General features: G+C 39.9%; 1 protein-coding gene across 4 annotated transcripts in view; it reads right to left on the reverse strand.

Annotated features, from left to right (window-relative positions):
• LOC149256487 (uncharacterized) overlaps positions 1–19,084 on the reverse strand; it is a 71,401-nt gene that overhangs the window by 10,635 nt on the left and 41,682 nt on the right. For 2 of the 4 annotated variants that reach the window (XM_089460760.1, XM_089460761.1), the window contains exon 2: positions 12,215–12,559. The exons of 1 other annotated variant lie outside the window; for it this stretch is intronic. In XM_089460760.1, the coding sequence (XP_089316886.1) occupies positions 12,513–12,559 (47 nt within the window). In that variant the 3' untranslated portion in view covers positions 12,215–12,512. Of the gene's footprint in view, positions 1–12,214; positions 12,560–13,657; positions 14,020–19,084 lie in introns of those variants that run through there. One more of the 4 variants, XM_089460762.1, reaches the window with a different exon arrangement.

Consider the following 19,084-nt stretch of genomic DNA (forward strand, 5'->3'; position numbering starts at 1 on the left):
TTGAACAAGACATAGAAGTTGAAGTCATGATATTTTAGGCTTGTCAACCTCAAACCCTTGGTGGAGCATAGAAAAGCTTTTTGGCTCCACAAATAAATACAGGTGGTTTCCTATCAGTAGGACATTAACTCAAGAATGAATTAGTGGTAGAGATGAAACTTTCAAAAAACTTTTCTAGTCTTTTCCTTTACCATGTCTTGATTGGGTTGTCTCCTTTTATGGAGAGTTCATTCTCAGATCCATTACTTAGAAACGAGTCTTGTTAGGGGATAAACTTACTTAGGTTTAAGAGTTGAAATGATGTTTTGTTGAAAATGCTAGGGGGAGGTGAATCAGTATTTCATAAATTTCAACAATTTAAGTATCAAAACAATTAACCAATAACATCACATCAAAAGAACACAATATATATATGACAAGATATTTATATTACAAGGGAAGCTACAACTTCTGAATTTACCAGTTATAACTAGAAGGGCTACAACCCCAAGATTTACAAACTCCCACTAGAAAGAGGCGACAACCTCCTGAAGGAAGCTAAAAGATAAACAAAATTCTTGGGCTCAGGTTCCAATAACCCAAATACAACAATATTCAAACAAATTCAGTACTGCCCCTTTGCCATGTCCAATAGGCAATCAATACAATTCGTACCTTGAATCATTAATACAACAGGTGCCCTTACTCTGTCCTCCACAGCTTCCTTCAACAAAGGTTGCTTCTTGATGAGGCTCATCAACGGGTAAATTATATGGACCTTAATGCACCTCCAGCTTACTAAAATCAACTTTTCTCATAATTCTTTACATGTTTTAATTATATTTTGTTTAATGAGGAGAGTAAAGATGAGATGTCATGGCTAGTGGTCTAATGTGCATTGGTTGCAGGTTTTGGAGCAAATTTTGGCTAATTAAAGTGCAACAACTCGAATGAAGACAAGCAAGAGGGATTCTAGGAGATAGGATCTCCCTCCTTAACTCCTCACTCACTCGAAGATTCCTCAATCAAATCTCATCAACTCGGAGTTGCAAGCAGCCAAGTCATAAGGTTCATTGGCAGCCAAGCCAGTGACAGTTGACGACCAGTTAATCTCGAGATTGGGAGCCAAGCCTCCCTAAATTTAAGGAAGTTGTTGGTAACTTCAGTTGTATAAATCAAGAGGCCTAGAGCCTCATTAGGATTCAGATTTTTTGTGCAAGATAGCTAAGCAGCATTTTCGAGTTGAAGCATTGTAACCAAGCACTCTTGTGTATTTCTAATATTTTAATGAAAATGAGCAGCATTCCCTTGATCCAACACTAAGTTGACTCAGAGGGTTGAAGCTCTTGGGTTAGGGCCCAACCCTAGCAACAAAGGTTCCTCTTGTTGTATGTGTATTCTTAGGTTATACTCATAGTTAGTTGCTAAACTGATTTTGGCATTGTTAATTTGCAAACACTGGTAGGGTTAATTAGTTTGCTTCCGTTTGTGGATAGTTCTAACAGTAGCATCGTAGTGACAAGAAGATATTCCAAAAAAGCTAACAACAAGTGGTTTTCACCTCATTCGTCCCTTTCAAGGATCATGGTTTGAGGAACACTTCCCATATAGCGCAAAAAGACAAAATTCTTGCTTTTTGTGTAATCTAGGATTTCCTACTAATTAGGTCATTATCTTTTAGTTTCATAGGATAAGCTGCAATTGGCATTTTGGATCTCTTAGGTTCTGCACTGATTTCATATCGCTTTTGTATTGGTTTCAAGCACTTCAATGCATGAACTTAGCAAATAAATGGTGACAACTTTGTTTTCTTCTATTTGAATAAACCCTTCTTGTTTTTAGATGAATTTATGTATAAATGCCAATAGTGATGTGTGTTGTTGCAGGAGTTTCTACATTACAAGGAGACCTCATCTCATCAGCCTCAGCCAAGCCATATCCACCCATGATTGCCAAAAGTCACTAAGGTCTCAATTCGAATTCTTGTTTTATGAGGAAAACTTGCCATCTCCATTGAGCAAATCCAACCATCTTAAAGCTTTTGCTTGAGTTCTGAGTAAGTGCCTACCACTTCCATGCCTTATTCCCTCCTTATTCACCTTTTCCAAGCTCCATCCCACCTTCTAGACCACTCCCTAAGCTTTCGGCCTATTCCTGTAGTAAAACAGGGGATCCTGTAGGAGAACTAGTACATCTTGTAGGAAAACCTGTAGCAGCCTGTTTTGAGCCCGAATTGAGAAAAATCATCACTCAAGCCAGGATTAGGCCCCTACTTGCCCTCCAAGCCATCTGAACCATTGTACTCCTCTTCCTCCACACCTATCCCCCTGCCAAAGAACCAAGAAAGATTAGCATTTACATTTTTCAAGCAAAACGTTAAAGAAAAGGAGATCGTTTATGTTTATTCATGGACACAGCAGTTAGTACTCTCTAGATCTGATTTCATGCTTAGATTAGTTAAAACCTCACATGTGTTAAAGTAGGGTTCTTTTGCAAGCAAGGTATGTTAGCAAGTAGATAGAGGATTTCATGTTATTTTGCAAGCATTTTTTCAGTCTTTCATTCTTGCAATAGGCAGCATTTCTTTTCTCCCAATTAGGGTAAATTTCCCTTCTCCAGTTGGTAATCAGACTTCTTCTAGTCAATAGAAGGTTGGTTTGAGAAACCCTAGTGGTCTATCGCCCCAGCTCAGCAGTGACAAAGAGTAGACCAATTACATCTATTTGTGTATACAGCACTGTCACCTCCAAGTTTGTACGAACCCTGGGTTGATGAAGTAAAGTCGGTAGCCCCAGGAGTTGCAACATCCTTGCTGCAATACTGGTGCTCATCACTTCCTGCTTCAAGACTCAATATCAAAGTCTGCTCTAGAATATCAGAGATCTGCTACAAATCAAAGTCTGCTCCAGAATGTCAGAGGTCTGCTACAAATCAAAGTCTGCTCTAGAATGTCAGAGATCTGCTTCAAATCAAAGTCTGCTCTAGAATGTCAAAGACCTAGTACAAATCCAAGTCTGCTCTAGAATATCAAGGGGCTACTACAAATCAAGGTCTTCTCCAAAATATCAAGGGGCTGCTACAGGTCAAGGTCTGCTTACACTTCAACTCAAATACTTAAGCAAACTTATCTTCAAACTCATACAACCTTAATCACCTTTTAGATTGCATCAGTCTTGTCAGTAATCAATCTAAAGTGTGCCTCGAGTTTGAATCAGAGATCACTCTTGAAAGGAGGCCACAGATAACCTTAATTTCAGACCTGTTACAGAGAGCCCTAAGTCAAGTCTACCTCAAGTGACATTTGTCTCAGGTCAAAAGCTTAGAAAATTTTCAGGCCAGTCTCAAGATGACTACCTCATGTTAGCGAAAATAGGGCTCAAATTTTTCCTTTCATTTAGTGAGTTATCCTTCAAGAATCCATCTTTAAACGGGGATGTTCTATGTTTAGTAAAAATCCACAAATGATCTTGGTTAGGGCTTGTATTTCTCCGATAGGCTGAATGAGGTCACAGAGATTATGTCTTAGGGAGGCCGCGGGTCTGCCTCAAGGAGGCCAAATAAATGCCTCAGGACCAGCAAAAAAAAAAAAACCACAAAAAATATAAAAAGCAACTTAAATACCCTTCTTGAATTTCAGCCTTCTCCAGATATTCAATATGGTTCAAGCCTCAAATCAACTTTGGCGAGTTACTTGATCATATCATGCCACAGATGCTTGTCATTTGTGCTCCACAGTTGGGCTATAAATAGTTTTGGTGGGAGGCCTATTATTTTAGGGCCGACCTAAAACAAATAGAAATTGAAAGATCACGTCTATACTAGTGCTGACCTAAACCATAAAAATAAGGAACAAAAAATTAAAAAATTAAAAATAAAAAAAAATCCCTTTGAAGAGCCACATCTATTTAAGAACCAACCTGAACAAGGAGGTTTAGGTACATTAAAAAATATTTTTCGTCTCTCATAATGCCTTTGTTCAAGGCTGACTTAGACATGTGGATTTAGAACAATTTGAATTTCAATTTTGACCTCCTTCTAAGGCATCAATGACCTTTCTTTTGCCATGAACATGTGGGGCAAGATGTTGGTGCTAAACCCATCCATTTAGGGCATCAGACTTCAAAAATCAACATCTCTCCAACCAAGAGGACCCACAAATATGCCACCTATCAAACGAAATGGTATGACAAGGTCTATCAATCTAGGAGGTCCTTATGTCCAAATTCACTCTCTTGAATGCATATCATCAAACAAATACTGGCCCATTCACCCTTTGACATAAATGAAAAATTTTCCAACATGTTTCTCATAGGGAAGAAAACAAATTATGTTTTATTTAACAATACTTAGCTTATTACAAGCTTCTTTTGATATGACAACGCACTAATACGTGCCAAGGTATCAATGCAAATCTTCTTAGTTCAAGTGTAGAAAGTGGAAATGGATGTGACTTATTTGAAATAACTATTAGATTTTTAACGAGCTGCCACCTATATTACGATAAGGGTGCCTCCATTCTTTCTCTAGTCCACTCAATCCCATCTAGACAATCTAAACACAATGAGTGTGACAAGCCACGCAATTGAGTCATCCATGTAGTCTAGAAGCAAGAGTGTTGACATAGTTGGCCTCCTTTGCCAACTCACAAGGACCACAATGATTGTTCACACAATGCTTGTAACTCACCATAAATGTGTGTAGGAGTTTTGTAATGATCTAGGTCAAATTCCTAGGGTTTCTTAAGTACCTAGGGTCTCCATCATTAGTGGAATAGGGTAATTCTGCCCTAGGGTTACTTAGGGTACCAAGGTTTTAACAAAATTTATTTTCCCCATACATCAATTAATTCAACACAAATAATGTATTCTTCAATGGAATTACCCTTGAAGCAAGAATGTTGACATAGTTGGCCTCATTTGCCAGCTCACAAGGACCACAATGATTGTTCACACAATGCTTGTAACTCACCATAAATGTGTGTAGGAGTTTTGTAATGGTCTAGGTCAAATTCCTAGGGTTTCTTAGGTACCTAGGGTCTCCATCATTAGTGGACTAGGGTAATTCTACCCTAGGGTTACTTAGGGTACCAAGGTTTCAACAAAATTTCTTTTCCCCATACATCAATTAATTCAACACAAATAATGTACTCTTCAATGGACAGTACCAACTTCTCAATGATACAATAGACTAAACAAATTAATGTAGCATTCAATGGATTTAAACTCCTAATCAACAAATGCAATAAACACAACAGTACGGTTTATTATGCATCAAATCCACATCACAATATTACACAGTACAATCCATGTTCAGTGGTGGCAGACAGAACCAATTTGATAATGAAATGACACTTTAACTAGAGATCCAAGTGATACCTACTACTAAACCCTATGTGTAATCTTGTCTGCTCAAAAGATTCACGCTTGCCTCAGGTACATACTCTATTCCTACTCAGTCCACTCCAACAGACTTGAACATCTTTTCTCAGGAACCCATCCACTCTCCTACACGTTCCACATCCACTTTAGGGATCTGCTACAAGAATCCACACTACTGGCCTAGAAGATTCACTTGGACTTTAGAATATTTGGCTCACCCTCTAAGTTCCCTGCGGAAACCTTGAATTTGTCACGGAATTGCTTCAGGAAACTTCAACTATCACAGAGTGGTGACAATCTCACAAGAACCCTCGCATTTGTTAGAATTTGTCCTTCACTTGGCCCAGAATACTCCTCTATCTCAGAAGTAATGTTTTTGTGTGTCATAGAGCAACTCGTACGGCCTCAGAGTAGGTATGTTCCAAAATTGTGCTTCTATTTGCCTTCAAACCAGACTTGCTGACCTCAGGGATGAATCTAACTTCTTTCTTTAGATGTTGTCATGGACAGAATTCGGTTGATAATCTTCCTCAAACCAAAGATCTTCTTCCAATAATCCTACACCTGAACAAAGTAGAGAAAATAGGAAAAATAGAGAAGAAAATAAGTTTATCTACTAGGGTGGAATCTTTCACCACCGAAATTGATAGGAGAAAAGGGGTCTTAAAACCCTCAGAGCCTTTGGCTCAAAGAAAACAAAAATAAATGATCCAATCCAATGATGATTTAAATGAATCTAATCCCTTAGTATTTATAGATTTCCTTGAGGGGATTTTTCTCCTTAATTGATTGAGTGAGGTTCACACCAAACCCCAACTTTCGATTTTTTTTTGCCCAACTTTCCCAAAACTTGCCTTTCATTGCGCAAACATTGGGTATTTTTGGGTTTTCCCCTTTATCAATGATCGATGGGCTACTCTGTATTTTTGGCAATTAATTTAGTGAGAACATTACAAGTTTTTATGTTATCCTCAAGTAGATTTGTATAACTAATATGAAAAGAAAAATATATCTATACAATAGATTCATGTTTACATAATACGACATGCAAAATCCAACACTACACTACCTACTATCCTAAGGTTGATTTATGTATAGCAATTGTGAGATGCAAAAAAATATAGAACAAATTTATACATGCATAATACAAAATGAAAAATCCATACAATACACTTCCTACATTCAAGGTAAGGAACTTGAAAACATAATATACATCCCTTTCCCTGTAATCTTAGATAACCAACCTAGATCCATCTTAACTCTGGATCTATCAAGCGCCGAGAGGCATCAAATCTCTTGAGGTGCAAACCTCTTTTTTGAGTGCAAAACTTGACGAAAGGTTTGCACCTTGACAAATTTGATCCCTCTTGGTTCTTGATAGATACGGAGTTAAGATAGATCTAGGTTGGTTTCAATAGTGTGCATCCAAAGAAAATATAACAATCATATGATTAATTTTATCAATAATATGTAAATTCATCTAATATTAATATAATCATTTTAAATTTATATGTTAATCTAGTCATTTTAATTTTAAATTTGCTTAGTTACCTCAATTTTTTGAGATGATAAATATTGTTAATAACTTTATTGATGAAATAATTTTTTTGCATGTAAAGTGACAATGTAATAATGTAATAATGTTGAATGATAGAAAATGTGAATAATAAGAATACAATCAATTACAAATAGTCTTCATTGTGATTAATCTCAAACTATTTTCTTCTACTATTCTTATTGTCACCCTTGTTAATTTTGTCATCTTTTCATATCGATTGTCATCTTTTATAACCCTTGTGGGTCAATTAAGATAGTTGTTTGTGGAACTTGTCCACTTTCCTATTGTTGGCCTCCCTCACCTATTCTATATAAAGGGAGGAGAGAGTCTTTGTATACATTCATTATTCACATCATCTTGTCTTAGAGATGTGAGAGTCCATTAGATAATTTATGTAGAAAAATTTAGTATTGTTTAGCCTTCACAGTTTCTAATTTTTGCTTAGATTCTAATACTCACATCCTCTTAACATATCACTGATATAAAAATTAGATTAGCATTTATCTTGAAACATAAGGCTATGTCTACCATTCACTTTTGATTTTCACACAGCTTATATAGGGATTAAAATAGAAAGCACAACCACAGAAAATTACACAGTGACACAATTGTTTTTAGTCAACTTGACCTTGGAAAAACCCCACAATTGAGAAAACCAGTTCTTCTAGGAGGATTTTATTTTGCTTCTTAGAAAAATTTTACAACAAAAAATACAACCATAGATTAACTTATCTCTTCCCTTTTGAAGAAGCCTCACTAAAATACCATTCTCAAACTGAGTTTTGAATTGTCTTCAACAAATGTTCAGCTCTCCTCTATTGAAGTTGCAGTCCTCTGAAATGTTCCTTCTTCTTAGGAATTCGAGCCACATTGATAGTCACAAGTTTCTAGAAATTCGGGTTCATCACATCAAATATGCACACGTGTTTTTATCATCTATTAACCTCCCTATAATGTGAGAAAATACGCTCCAAAACAGCGCTCTAAATAATAATAATATACCACTCAAACCAAGCCTGAGATTCTCGTTGGTCGTAGCCTAAGAATCTCACTGTCTCCCACAAAAATACATTGGCAGAGAAATATGTTGCTAAGACACTTGCCCACAGTGAGGAGTAACTGAACTTGACTCCAAAGAAGCCCTCAGCCTGTGTGCTACCACTAGTTGTGATAGTCTCCCAAAATTTCATGCTCCCTTCTTAGCTTTAACTCGGCCTTCTATGGATTTGATTCACTATGGTTTTGTTCCTAGTTCTTGTTGTAGAACTTCTTCACAAAATTCTCTTCCTCCTATCTCCTTTCCTCTTCTCAATAGTTCTCATGATAATGAATGAAGGAGCTCTTCCTTGTTGCCTCCAAATGCAAACACGAGCTCCACAACTTCGCCGTGTACTGCTTTGATTTTGAGCTCTCCTTGGAACACAACCTCCTCCTTTAGTTGTCTCGAGCTCCTCTCAAGCCGCCCCCTACGCTCTCCTTTTCTTTGAGAAGAATAATGAAGAATCATTCATTTCCTTCACCTTTTGTCTTTTTTTTGAGAGGAAAACCTAACCCTAAAGATCAAGAGCTGAGATTAAATCTCATCGCATGAGATCTATAGTTGAGATCAAGCCCCCACTTGACCTCACTTAAAACAGTTCCTAGTACCTTTTAATGTTTTAGTACCATGGTCACTTTTTCTCTCATAAAGTCACTTTAATAACATAAAATGAACTTAGTACTTTACACATAAACTCACTTTAATAACCCATGTGACTTTAATAAATTAAAATAAAAGGTACAAAACTCATAAAAGGTACTTTAGCTCCTTGACATTAATAAACACATAATGTCACTTAGACAAAAGGATATTAATGTGTATTCCTAGGCCAAAAAGATAAATGTCTAGGAAACACTTCCTTGGTACCATTTTCTCCACACTCCCTCTTACCGAGGAAATTGTTTCCCACCACTTTATCTTTATCCTTAAAGTGGATATGCTCACCCCTTGGTACCATCCTGTCACCCACTACTCTTGCCACATTACCATCCAACCTCTCTGGTGGTCTATTCTCCCTCACTGCCTCATGTGCTTCCTTCAAGTTACCATAAAGCCTTCTTGGCTTCATGGTCCTTGAAGAAGTATCCTGCACAAGTGTGAGAGCCTCAACTCCATCTCCTGACACTTGTGTCCCTGATGAAGATGCCCATGCAGCCTGTTGTGATCTTGGCCTTAGAGATCCTGCACTCTGAGATCCTGCCCTCTAAGATCCTGCACTCAAGGATCCTGCACTCTGTGAACCTACACTCACATAAACCAATAATCATCTTAACTGTGTGACCCTATACGAGTGGACCATGAAACATGTAGTGCGCTCCCCTTCCCAGGAGCTTGTTGCTCTACATGATCACCCTCCTATGACCTCCTCACGGTTCTAGAAGGTTGAAACATGAACCTGTAAAGTCTCCCCTAGACTTTACAAGATACATCAACATCTGTCCATCCCGAAACAACACAACATATCCCCTGTCCTCAATAAAGGAAACTGAAATCAGGTTCCTCCTCAGCGCCGATACATAAAGGACCTCTACCACATTCAGAGGTGGCAATGAGCCCCTCTGAAAGGATACAGTCCCCAAACCTGTTGCTCTAACCATGGTGTCATATCCAAGCACCACCTCCAAGTCTATACCCTCTATAAGACTTGAAAAGTGCTCCCTCACTCCAGTCATATGGCTAGATACTCCATTGTCTATAAGCTAGATACTCCTGGATATATCACTAATGGCTAAGCTCACCACCAGCACAAACTCTGTATCAAAACTCGAGGTGAAGTCCACCTCAGTTGATGTTGCCACTTCCTTCTCCTCCCCTTTCTTCTTGGGACACTTATAAGCATAGTGACCCATCTTCCCACAAGCAAAGCATTTCACTTTGCTCGTGTCCTTCTCGAACTTCTCTTCCTCCTGCTGCTACTTGGCCCCACTTGTGGACCCATACTTCCCTTTTCTTGCCCTTAGTTGCAAGCACGACATTCTCCTCCTCACCTCCCCCACCACTTTGGCCGCCACTCTTGGCGCTTCTCTTGGTCTCCTCCTGGATGAAATCGTCCCACATCCTCCATCCTCCTCCAGTCTGGAAAGTGCTCTTTGGCCACAATGCCATGTATGAATCCATCCCATTTCTCAGTGAACCCATCTAATGCAATCCTTACCAACTGGTTCTCTGGGATAGCCTCTCCCACTGCAGCCAACTCATCATTCCCCTGTGAGATCCTGGTGAGGTATCAGGTCACGCTATCGGTCTTGGTCATCTTGTTGTTTCTTAGCTTTTTCCTCTACACAATCTTCCTGTTCTCATCGGAACTCTAGTGTAGTGTGACTAGGGACTCCCACATCTGGTAGGAAAACCTCTTCTCGGTCACATGAGGGAATAAATGGTCCTTGATGGCATTGAGAATGATTCTCTTCTCTTTCACATTCTTCTTGTTGAACTCTATCAAATGAGTTTGATCTGTAGGAGGTTGCACAGGACTCTACACAATGTCCCATACCTCCAATTCCTCAAACAAAAGTGTTATTCTCTCCTTCCAAGGGACAATATTATCAGCACCTGCCAATCTGTCCTCTACCCTCAACACTGTTGCCATGACACCCACACCAACAACATGGAGCAATTCTGATACTAGGCAGTCTCCTCCCTCTTAACCAACAACTCGTTGGGTTTCTAACTGAGGTTTAGTGACTGCGGTTCACTGAGAAGGCGGAATTTGTGCTTGCTGGTCTTTGTATCGGCTAATGCAAAATCTCTGGTCTGAAAAGAACCTAGGGTTTTTGGCAAATAAACCATGGAGGGGACTTGGAGTGCTTTGGTTGGAGAACTTGGATGAGGTAAGCTTAGTGAAAGATCAAGGGTGGACTTGGTGGTGGTGCTAGCTTGTTGTGGAGCCTTTGGTGTGGCTGGTGCTAGCTTGTTGTGGAGCCTTTGGTGTGGCTAGAGAGCTTAGAGGGACAACTTGCTAGACCTCTGTATAGCTAGCTAGGGTTTTCTATTGATGGTGGATGCCCTAGCTAAGTCTTGGAGAACATTGGAAAGTCCCAGCTTGTGATAAACTTGAAGAACTATCTTGTACCAGTTTGTGATAAGATGTTGGCATGACTCGTAACTTCATTCTTATGTATATATGAAGTGTTGTGTCCACATATTTGATTGCCCGTGTACATTCTCAGGGTAAAGGAGTTCTGGGATGGGTGACCTCCTGGGAAGTCCTGGTTACCGGGTGCACGCCCCGGAAGTGATGATTGATGCTATGTGATTCGTTCTCCACATTTCACTAGTTTCAATCCCACTTCTTCACCCCTGTGAGCATCACCCGATGCAATGAGTGCTAAGTGAACTATTCAAAAATCATGAGAAATTAGTCAGTTACGACTACCTCTCATGGAAATGGTCATACGTTTGAATGACTTACTTAACGCAGTTGAATCCCAAAAATGATATCTAATATAATGCACTGCGTAAATCCCCCATACTTAAATTCAAAAAGAGTCAAGGGATCTCTACTTGAATGGTTCATGAGGCACAATACTTGCTAAGGTTTTGCAAATGGGGTAGCAAGCTAAGTGGGCTTGATTGTGGGGAAAAACTCCACAGTTAAGCGCGCTTGAGCCAGAGGAATTCTGGGATGGGTGACCTCCTGGGAAGTCCTGGTTACCGGGTGCAAGCCCCGGAAGTGATGATTGATGCTATGTGATTCGTTCTCCACATTTCACTAGTTTCAATCCCACTTCTTCACCCCTGTGAGCATCACCCGATGCAATGAGTGCTAAGTGAACTATTCAAAAATCATGAGAAATTAGTCAGTTACGACTACCTCTCATGGAAATGGTCATACGTTTGAATGACTTACTTAACGCAGTTGAATCCCAAAAATGATATCTAATATAATGCACTGCGTAAATCCCCCATACTTAAATGAATAGTTTCTACATGTATTTAATATGCTGATTTATAATGAACAGTAGCAGATTTTGTTGAAGGATTCAACGAGTATATAGAAGTTAAGAGCGCTGAGTTGTGGCTGTAACAAAATTCTGAGGTTAATAAGCAATATTCAGATCTGTTATATGTTGGCCCATGGTATTCATGCCGTAAGGGCCAACAACATATTTCCCTTGAAGTACAATTGTTCAGTGTTTATTTTTTGGGGTTGCCTTGTGTATTTGGTTGAACAGAAATGAAATATATATTGCTGTAACTTCTATTCAGATTCAACATTAACACTGAAAGTTTGTAGGAAATAGATCCAGGAACCTCAACTTTGAGGTGAAATTTCTGAATTTGCATTAAGCAATGTTTTTGATATCGTGTATGGAAATATATTAAACCTACTGTTAAAAATAAGAGATCTCTTTAAAATATTTGATCTATCACCCAATCAACATATCAGTTATAGGAAATTCATCATCCAACTATTGCCACTTTTGCATTTTTAACATAATGTCCTACCATTTTTTCTACTAAGTTATAGAAATGTGTTCTCCTCTATAATAAGACTGGTCAAAACCTTTGACAAGTTCTGATGAGTTATGTTGGCTCATCAATTTGGCATGCTGAATCAAAACCTTTTGCTAAACTCAATGCGCTCAATATAGTCAAGTAAACCTGCAAGCATGGAGAACCAAACAAAGATAAAACATGGAGTTGCCTTGGCTTTCCCGACTCAAATCAAAAACAAATTGCGTGCTTTTGTTTCTTCTTAAGATACATATGGTTGAATGGGTTTAAGATTATTAACTTGGACATGAACAGCAACAATTAGAGGAATGATAGAGTTGCTAACGAACTGCATTCATGATAGTGGTATCTGATACTTTCAATGTATATCGTTATATATGTTCATTGTTGATGTAAAGAGCCCAGGCATGACAAGAACAAGTTGTCATCAATTAATTATTGAGAAGAAACCCCCATTTGGCAACATCAAGTTAGGTTTGGTTTAGGCACTGTATCATTTATCAACTTTCATTAGTGAAGTTATAACAAATGAACCCCACACACTAAAGAGTAAAGACCATGCAGTAAAGGATGAAAGACCAAATTTTAGACATACAATACATTTATCGAAAGCTGAGATGTTAGTGCTCCTTCTACTCCCTAAACTGTCCCTTCCGCTACACCAAAAGTCCAAGTTTTTGGACGAGAGAATATTTAGCAACTCTGAGATAATACAGGACAAAGCAAGTGGGTATATAGAATTTTACACTCAAAGGTATTCAATTCATATAAACATAAGCTAGAGCAAGAGCATCAAACCATCCACATGGAAATGCCCAAAAACCTGAGTGACAACTTAACTTAACATTGGAATTAAATTAGGTTATTGACACTGCCACCAAAATATAAAATATAGATTGCAAATTCAGTTATGGATTCTCGCACCAAAACATAAAATATGCATTGCAGTAACCCGTAAACAAACAAGAATAAAATCTCGGTGCAGCTGTCATAATCATTTTATTAAAATGTTTCTCACAAGAAAACCTATTTTATGGGTCTTTGTTGATGTCCACATCAATTTCTTGAAAAAGAAAAAGAGACATACATTTCATTGCTGAAGCACATCCATGACCTATATGATGCTCAGACGATTGTATTTCTAATATTAAAGTAACATAATATAAATCTACTTGATGGACAAAAAAATCGACAAACTTGATGACTGTATCTGCAGGAGAAATAGGGGACCAAAAAGCACAAATGGAGAATAAGCCCAACTGTATAATAAATTGAAGAGAAATTGTTAAATGCATGGTGCCCACATTCATGCCCTAAAACCCATACACCAGACAGCATGCTCCCCTGAGCTACTCAGTACCCTACCCAGAGTACCCATCACAGAATTCCAGGAAATTTGAGGTAGTAGGTCATCAAATACAGCAACAACTCAACAAAACGCCCGGTATGAGAATGATCTGACCAGTGATCTGTTGAAGCAAATGAGGCAGAAGGGTTTTCTTCACTTCTTCAAATGTAAAGTTAGACTTTGCTCCATTATATCTTTGTTCCCACGCAAAATTAACTTCCCAACACCCCCCATTGTCACACATCAGATCCATAACAAACTGCAAAGCATACAAAGCAAGAAGTCTAAAATTACTTCCAATTACAGAAGTCTAAATTACTTCCAATTCAGGCCTGCCAATCTTTAAACCAGCATCCCTTCAGCTGTTAATTTTATAGTTAAGATCTTCAATGTCAACAGAAAGGGTAAAGAGCATAATAAGATCTGAATGTTAAATCTTTAAAACAAAAAATTAAGCCATCAATTTTTAAGTTGAAGGCACTAAAAGATCAAATCAATGTAAGACAACCAACATCCTAAATGCTCCACCACAGTTCCTATGTAAACGACTTGCAAAGGAGAAACATTAGGGGTTACGGAAGTCCCATTCGAATGGCTTTCGTAGAGAAGGAATCTGGGGGTTAGTGAAAAACTACGCTGCCATAATGGAGTCCTTGAGCAAAGTCTCCTGCCAGCATCCACATAGTACTTGCCATGATTGACATCCTCAGGCTTCAAGCTTTGACTCCATGTCAGCATTCTGCATTGGGATAGTCCATGTCGAATGAAGGATGAGGAAGGTGTTGGAAATAGTACCAAGGAGAGGTGTTACTAGGCATTTATCCCTTTTAGCCTAGTAGACACATTAATGACTTTTGTCTTGGTGACATTTATGAATTATATTAATGTCATGGGTGGAAAAGATACTTAAAAGTGTTGTACCATGTACTTTTATAATATTAAAGTCACTTGTACTTTATAAAATGACTTTATGTGTAAAGTACTAAGTGTATTTTTCTAATATTAAAATGAGTCGAAAAATCACTTTATGAGAAATAGAAAAAGGTACACAACTTGAAAGAGGACTAGGAGGCTTTTAAGTAATGGGGTCAATGTGTGAGAGGGGTCAATTGAGAGAGCTAATCTCAACAACACATCTTGAGATTTGGAGATTAAATCTCATCCATTGGATCTTAGGTTTAGGGATTCAATCTTTTCTAAGACTCCAAAGGAGAAAACGGAGGTTCATTCTTCACTTCACACTTGAGAGAGAATGAGGAGAAGAGGAGAGGACAATTTCATGAAGGAGGAGAGAGCTTGCAGCTAGAGGAGGGCTCGAATTCCAAGGAGGAGGCAGCCACTGCAGCACAAAAATCGAGGAGGTTTGGCAGCTACAGCAGGCATGAACCTCGAGGCAGAAAGGCATGAATTTCAAGGAGCATGCTGCACAAATTTCGAGGAAACAGCAGCTCAAATTTCTAGGATTTCTAGGCACAAAATTCGAGGAAGTTTCGGCTGCTATCAGGCCTGAAATTCGATGCACGAATTTCAGGACAGCGCAAAATTCGAGGAGGGTTTTGGCTGCTGTCTGGCACGGTTTTTGAGGCAGAAAATTCACCTTCAGGCACAGAAATCAAGGCTGGGTTTAGCACAGATTTCAAGGCTGAATTTGGGCACAAATTCCAAGGAGCTGAGCTGTAGAAGAATGCAGAAATTCTGGGCAGCAAATTTGCTAAAAATTTGAATTGTTCAGTGTGCACAAATTTTCAGAATTTGTAATAAATACTACAGCAGAAAAAGGGAGAAGTACAGTGAATTTTTGTACTTGTTTTGTAATTTCCTAAACAATAAAATCCTCCTCTGAAGACCGGTTTTCCCCAAGAGGCTGTGGGTTTTTTTCCGGGGTCACCTTGACCAAAAATAAGTGTCTCACGTGCTTGAATGTTTGCCTAAATTTTGTATTAATTTCAGCTGATAGGAAAAGTGAAAAATAGTAGTACTCTTTGAATGTTTACAATTAATGCATTCTGAAATTTATATCAGCATGACAAAAAATGTGGGTTGGGCCAAATAAACACATGCAAACTTGTAAAGGTAAGGGTGCAGATCATTAATTTTCTACATGGTATCAGAGCCAAGTTGAGGCTTAAATCTTCATTTTCAGTCAGCTGATAAAGAGAGCAGCAAGCTACCAAAGTCTTCAAACAGTGAACCATACCTTTGAAACTTCACCAGAAAGCCAAAGACTTCAGCAGTTCCGAGGGAGGTTGGTTCCAGCTTCCAGATTTGTTTCATTGGGTTGGTTGTGAGGTCATGGCTACTGGGTTGAGAGTAGAGGACAGATTGATGGGGGCTGAAAACTTTGGCCCATGGAAGGAGAGGATCATGCTTTTATTGGAGGAGGTGGAAATGTGGGATGTTGTTGAAGCAATTGTGCAAGCACCCACTGATCCAGCTCAGTTGGTCGAGTTCAACAAGAAGAATGTGAAGGCAAAGAGGATCCTTCTAGATGCCATCAAGGACCATTTATTCCTCATGTTTCAGGGATGAGATATGCATATCAGATGTGGGAGTCCTTGGTCTCTTTGCACCAGAGTTCTAATGAGAACAGGAAGATGGTGTTGAGACAAAAACTACGCAACACCAAGATGACCAAGACCAACAGTGTGACATCGTTCCTCACTAGAGTCTCACAGGTGAAGGATGAGTTCGTTGCTATTGGAGAAACTATTCCAAAGGAGCAGTTGGTTCGGATTGCTTTAGAGGGGTTCACCAAGAAGTGGGATAGTTTTATCCACAGCTCGAAGCCCAGTGAGCACTTTCCTGGTTCAAGGAGGATGTGGGACGATTTCCTCCAAGAGGAGAATAGGAGTATGAAAAGTGGCAGCAAGAGTGGTGAGGGAGGTGAAGAGGAGATGTTGCTCTTGTGGCAAAGGGCAAGAAGATCAAGAAGGGGTCTTCCAGTGGAACAAAGTAGGATAAGGGGAAGCAGAAGGTTAAGGAGAAGGACATGAGCAAAGTGAAATGCTTTGCTTGTGCGAAGATGGGTCACTAGGTTGTATAGTGTCCCAACAAGAAAGGTAAGAAGAAACAAGGAGTTGCAGCTTCAACAAATGTGGATGATTTTGTGGCTACGTTTGATTTAGAGTGTGCTTTGGTGGTGAGTTTAGCCACTCAAGTCACATCTTCCCGTGCATGGTTCATAGATAGTGGAGCATCATGCCATATGACCAGAGTTAGAGAGCACTTCACAAGCCTTTTGGAGGATGACATTGACCTAGAGGTTGTGCTTGGCGACAACTCCAAAGTCAAGGCGGCAGGTTTTGGGATAGTTTCATTTAAAAGGGAGTCATCATCTCCCCTGAAGGTGACAAATGTTCTTTATGTTCCAAGGTTGAAGAAGAGGTTGATATCAGTTTCCAGCTTGGAGGACAAGGGATATGAGGTATTGTTCTGGAAGGGACAAGTGTTGATATATCCTAGACGATCTAATATCGACACTACTCATGTGATTGGAGCTCACAATGGGAGACTATATAGACTCATGTTTCAACCTCTTCAAGCTATGGTAGTGCAAACCAATAGCAGTGATTTATGTGAGTTGTGGCATAGGAGGATGGCCCACTTGCACCATGGAGCTTTCAGGATGTTGAGGGAGATGGATACCGGGTTGCCAGATTTCAACACTAAGCATCATGATGTGTTGAGAGGGTGTGCTTTGGGAAAGTACACCAAGACACCTTTCCAAAGTAGTGACAACAGATTTGCAAGTATCCTTGATTTGCTTCATTATGATGTATGTGGTCCTATGTCCCATGTCTCATTGAGTGGATATGAGTACTATGTGACATTCATTGATGACCACTCCAGGAGGACCTGGATTTACTTCCTGAAGACCAAGGATGAGGTCTTCCGGTGATTCCAAGAGTTTAAGGCTCTTGTGGAGAACCAGACAGGGAGGAAGATCAAGGTGTTGAGATCAGACAATGGGGGTGAGTACACTTCAGCAGAGATGAGATATTTTTGTGGGAGTGTTGGCATCAAGAGGGAGCTCATTGTGCATTATAAACCTTAGTAGAAGGGGGTGGCAGAGATGAAGAACGGGACCATTGTGCGTGCAGCAAGAGCAATGTTTCACGATCAAAGTTTACCTTTCTTCTTATGGGTCGAGGCATGTAACAGTTGTTTATTTGCATAATAGGAGCCCACACAAGTCTTGGGGAGCAAGAGTCCTGAGGAGATATATACTAGCAAGAAACCAGAAGTTGGGCACATCAGGATATTTGGGTGCCTCACATATTCACACGCCCCTGAGGAGAAGAGGATGAAGCCCCACAGCAGAGAGGGGTATCATAATGGGTTACAGTGAGACCAGCAAAGCCTATCGCATATATCTTCCTACACAAAGGAATATTGTCCTGAGGAGGGATGTGACATTTGAGGAAGAGAGGGCTTTGAGGAGGTCTCAGGAGGTTGATCAAGTAGAGCAACAGACCCCTCAGCGGGGGGCCACACCACAGGTTTTAGGTGCATCAGGTGGTACATCAGGATCAAGAGGTTCACCTTCCTCAGGGATGACAGGTTCACAGGGTACAGTTTCTCTTGGCACAGGCTCGCCTGGTGCAGGTTCATCAAGCACAGTATCTCAGAGTTCAGGATCTCCTTTGGTTATTTCAAAGCCTTCCTCGCGAGGAGAGGCACCAGTTGAGGATTTTCCCATACCACCACAGGAGACTACTGCAGGGAAGAGGAAGCCAAGATGGCTTCGAGAGACCCTGAAGGAGGCTTAGGAGGCAATGGTGAGACCCAAGTGGTCAATGAGGGAGAGTAGACTACTAGAGAGGTTGGGTCGCTTCATGGCAGATGTTGTGGAGACAGAGCCAGCTAATTTTGAGGAGGCCGCTAGACAGCAAATCTGGAGGGATGCCATGGTCGAGGAGTGTGCCTCTATCATGAAGAATGATGTCTGACAGGTAGTACCACAACCTGATGGGAAGTTAGTTGTGACTTCCAGGTGGCTCTACAAGGTTAACCATGTTGCAGATGGCAGCGTTGAGAAGTTCAAATCTCGGTTTGTGGCACAAGGGTTCTCACAGGTAGAGGGAGTTGACAATCAGGAGACCTTTGCACCAGTTGCTCGTTATACTTCCATTAGAGCGGTGATATCTATAACAGCTGAGATGAGCTAGAGGATTCAACAGATGGATGTGAAGATCGTCGTTCTCAATGGTGTTATATAGGAGGAGATGTACATTGAGCAGCCTCAAGGCTTTGAGTTGCATGGGAGGGAGTCTCATGTATGTAAGCTAAAGAAAGCCTTGTATGGACTGAAGCAGGCCCCGAGG

Source organism: Pinus tabuliformis, chromosome 7, assembly GCF_031772625.1.
Source record: "Pinus tabuliformis cultivar Carrire ecotype Pingquan chromosome 7, CPIR1, whole genome shotgun sequence".
In the NCBI taxonomy this organism is placed as follows: domain Eukaryota; kingdom Viridiplantae; phylum Streptophyta; class Pinopsida; order Pinales; family Pinaceae; genus Pinus; species Pinus tabuliformis.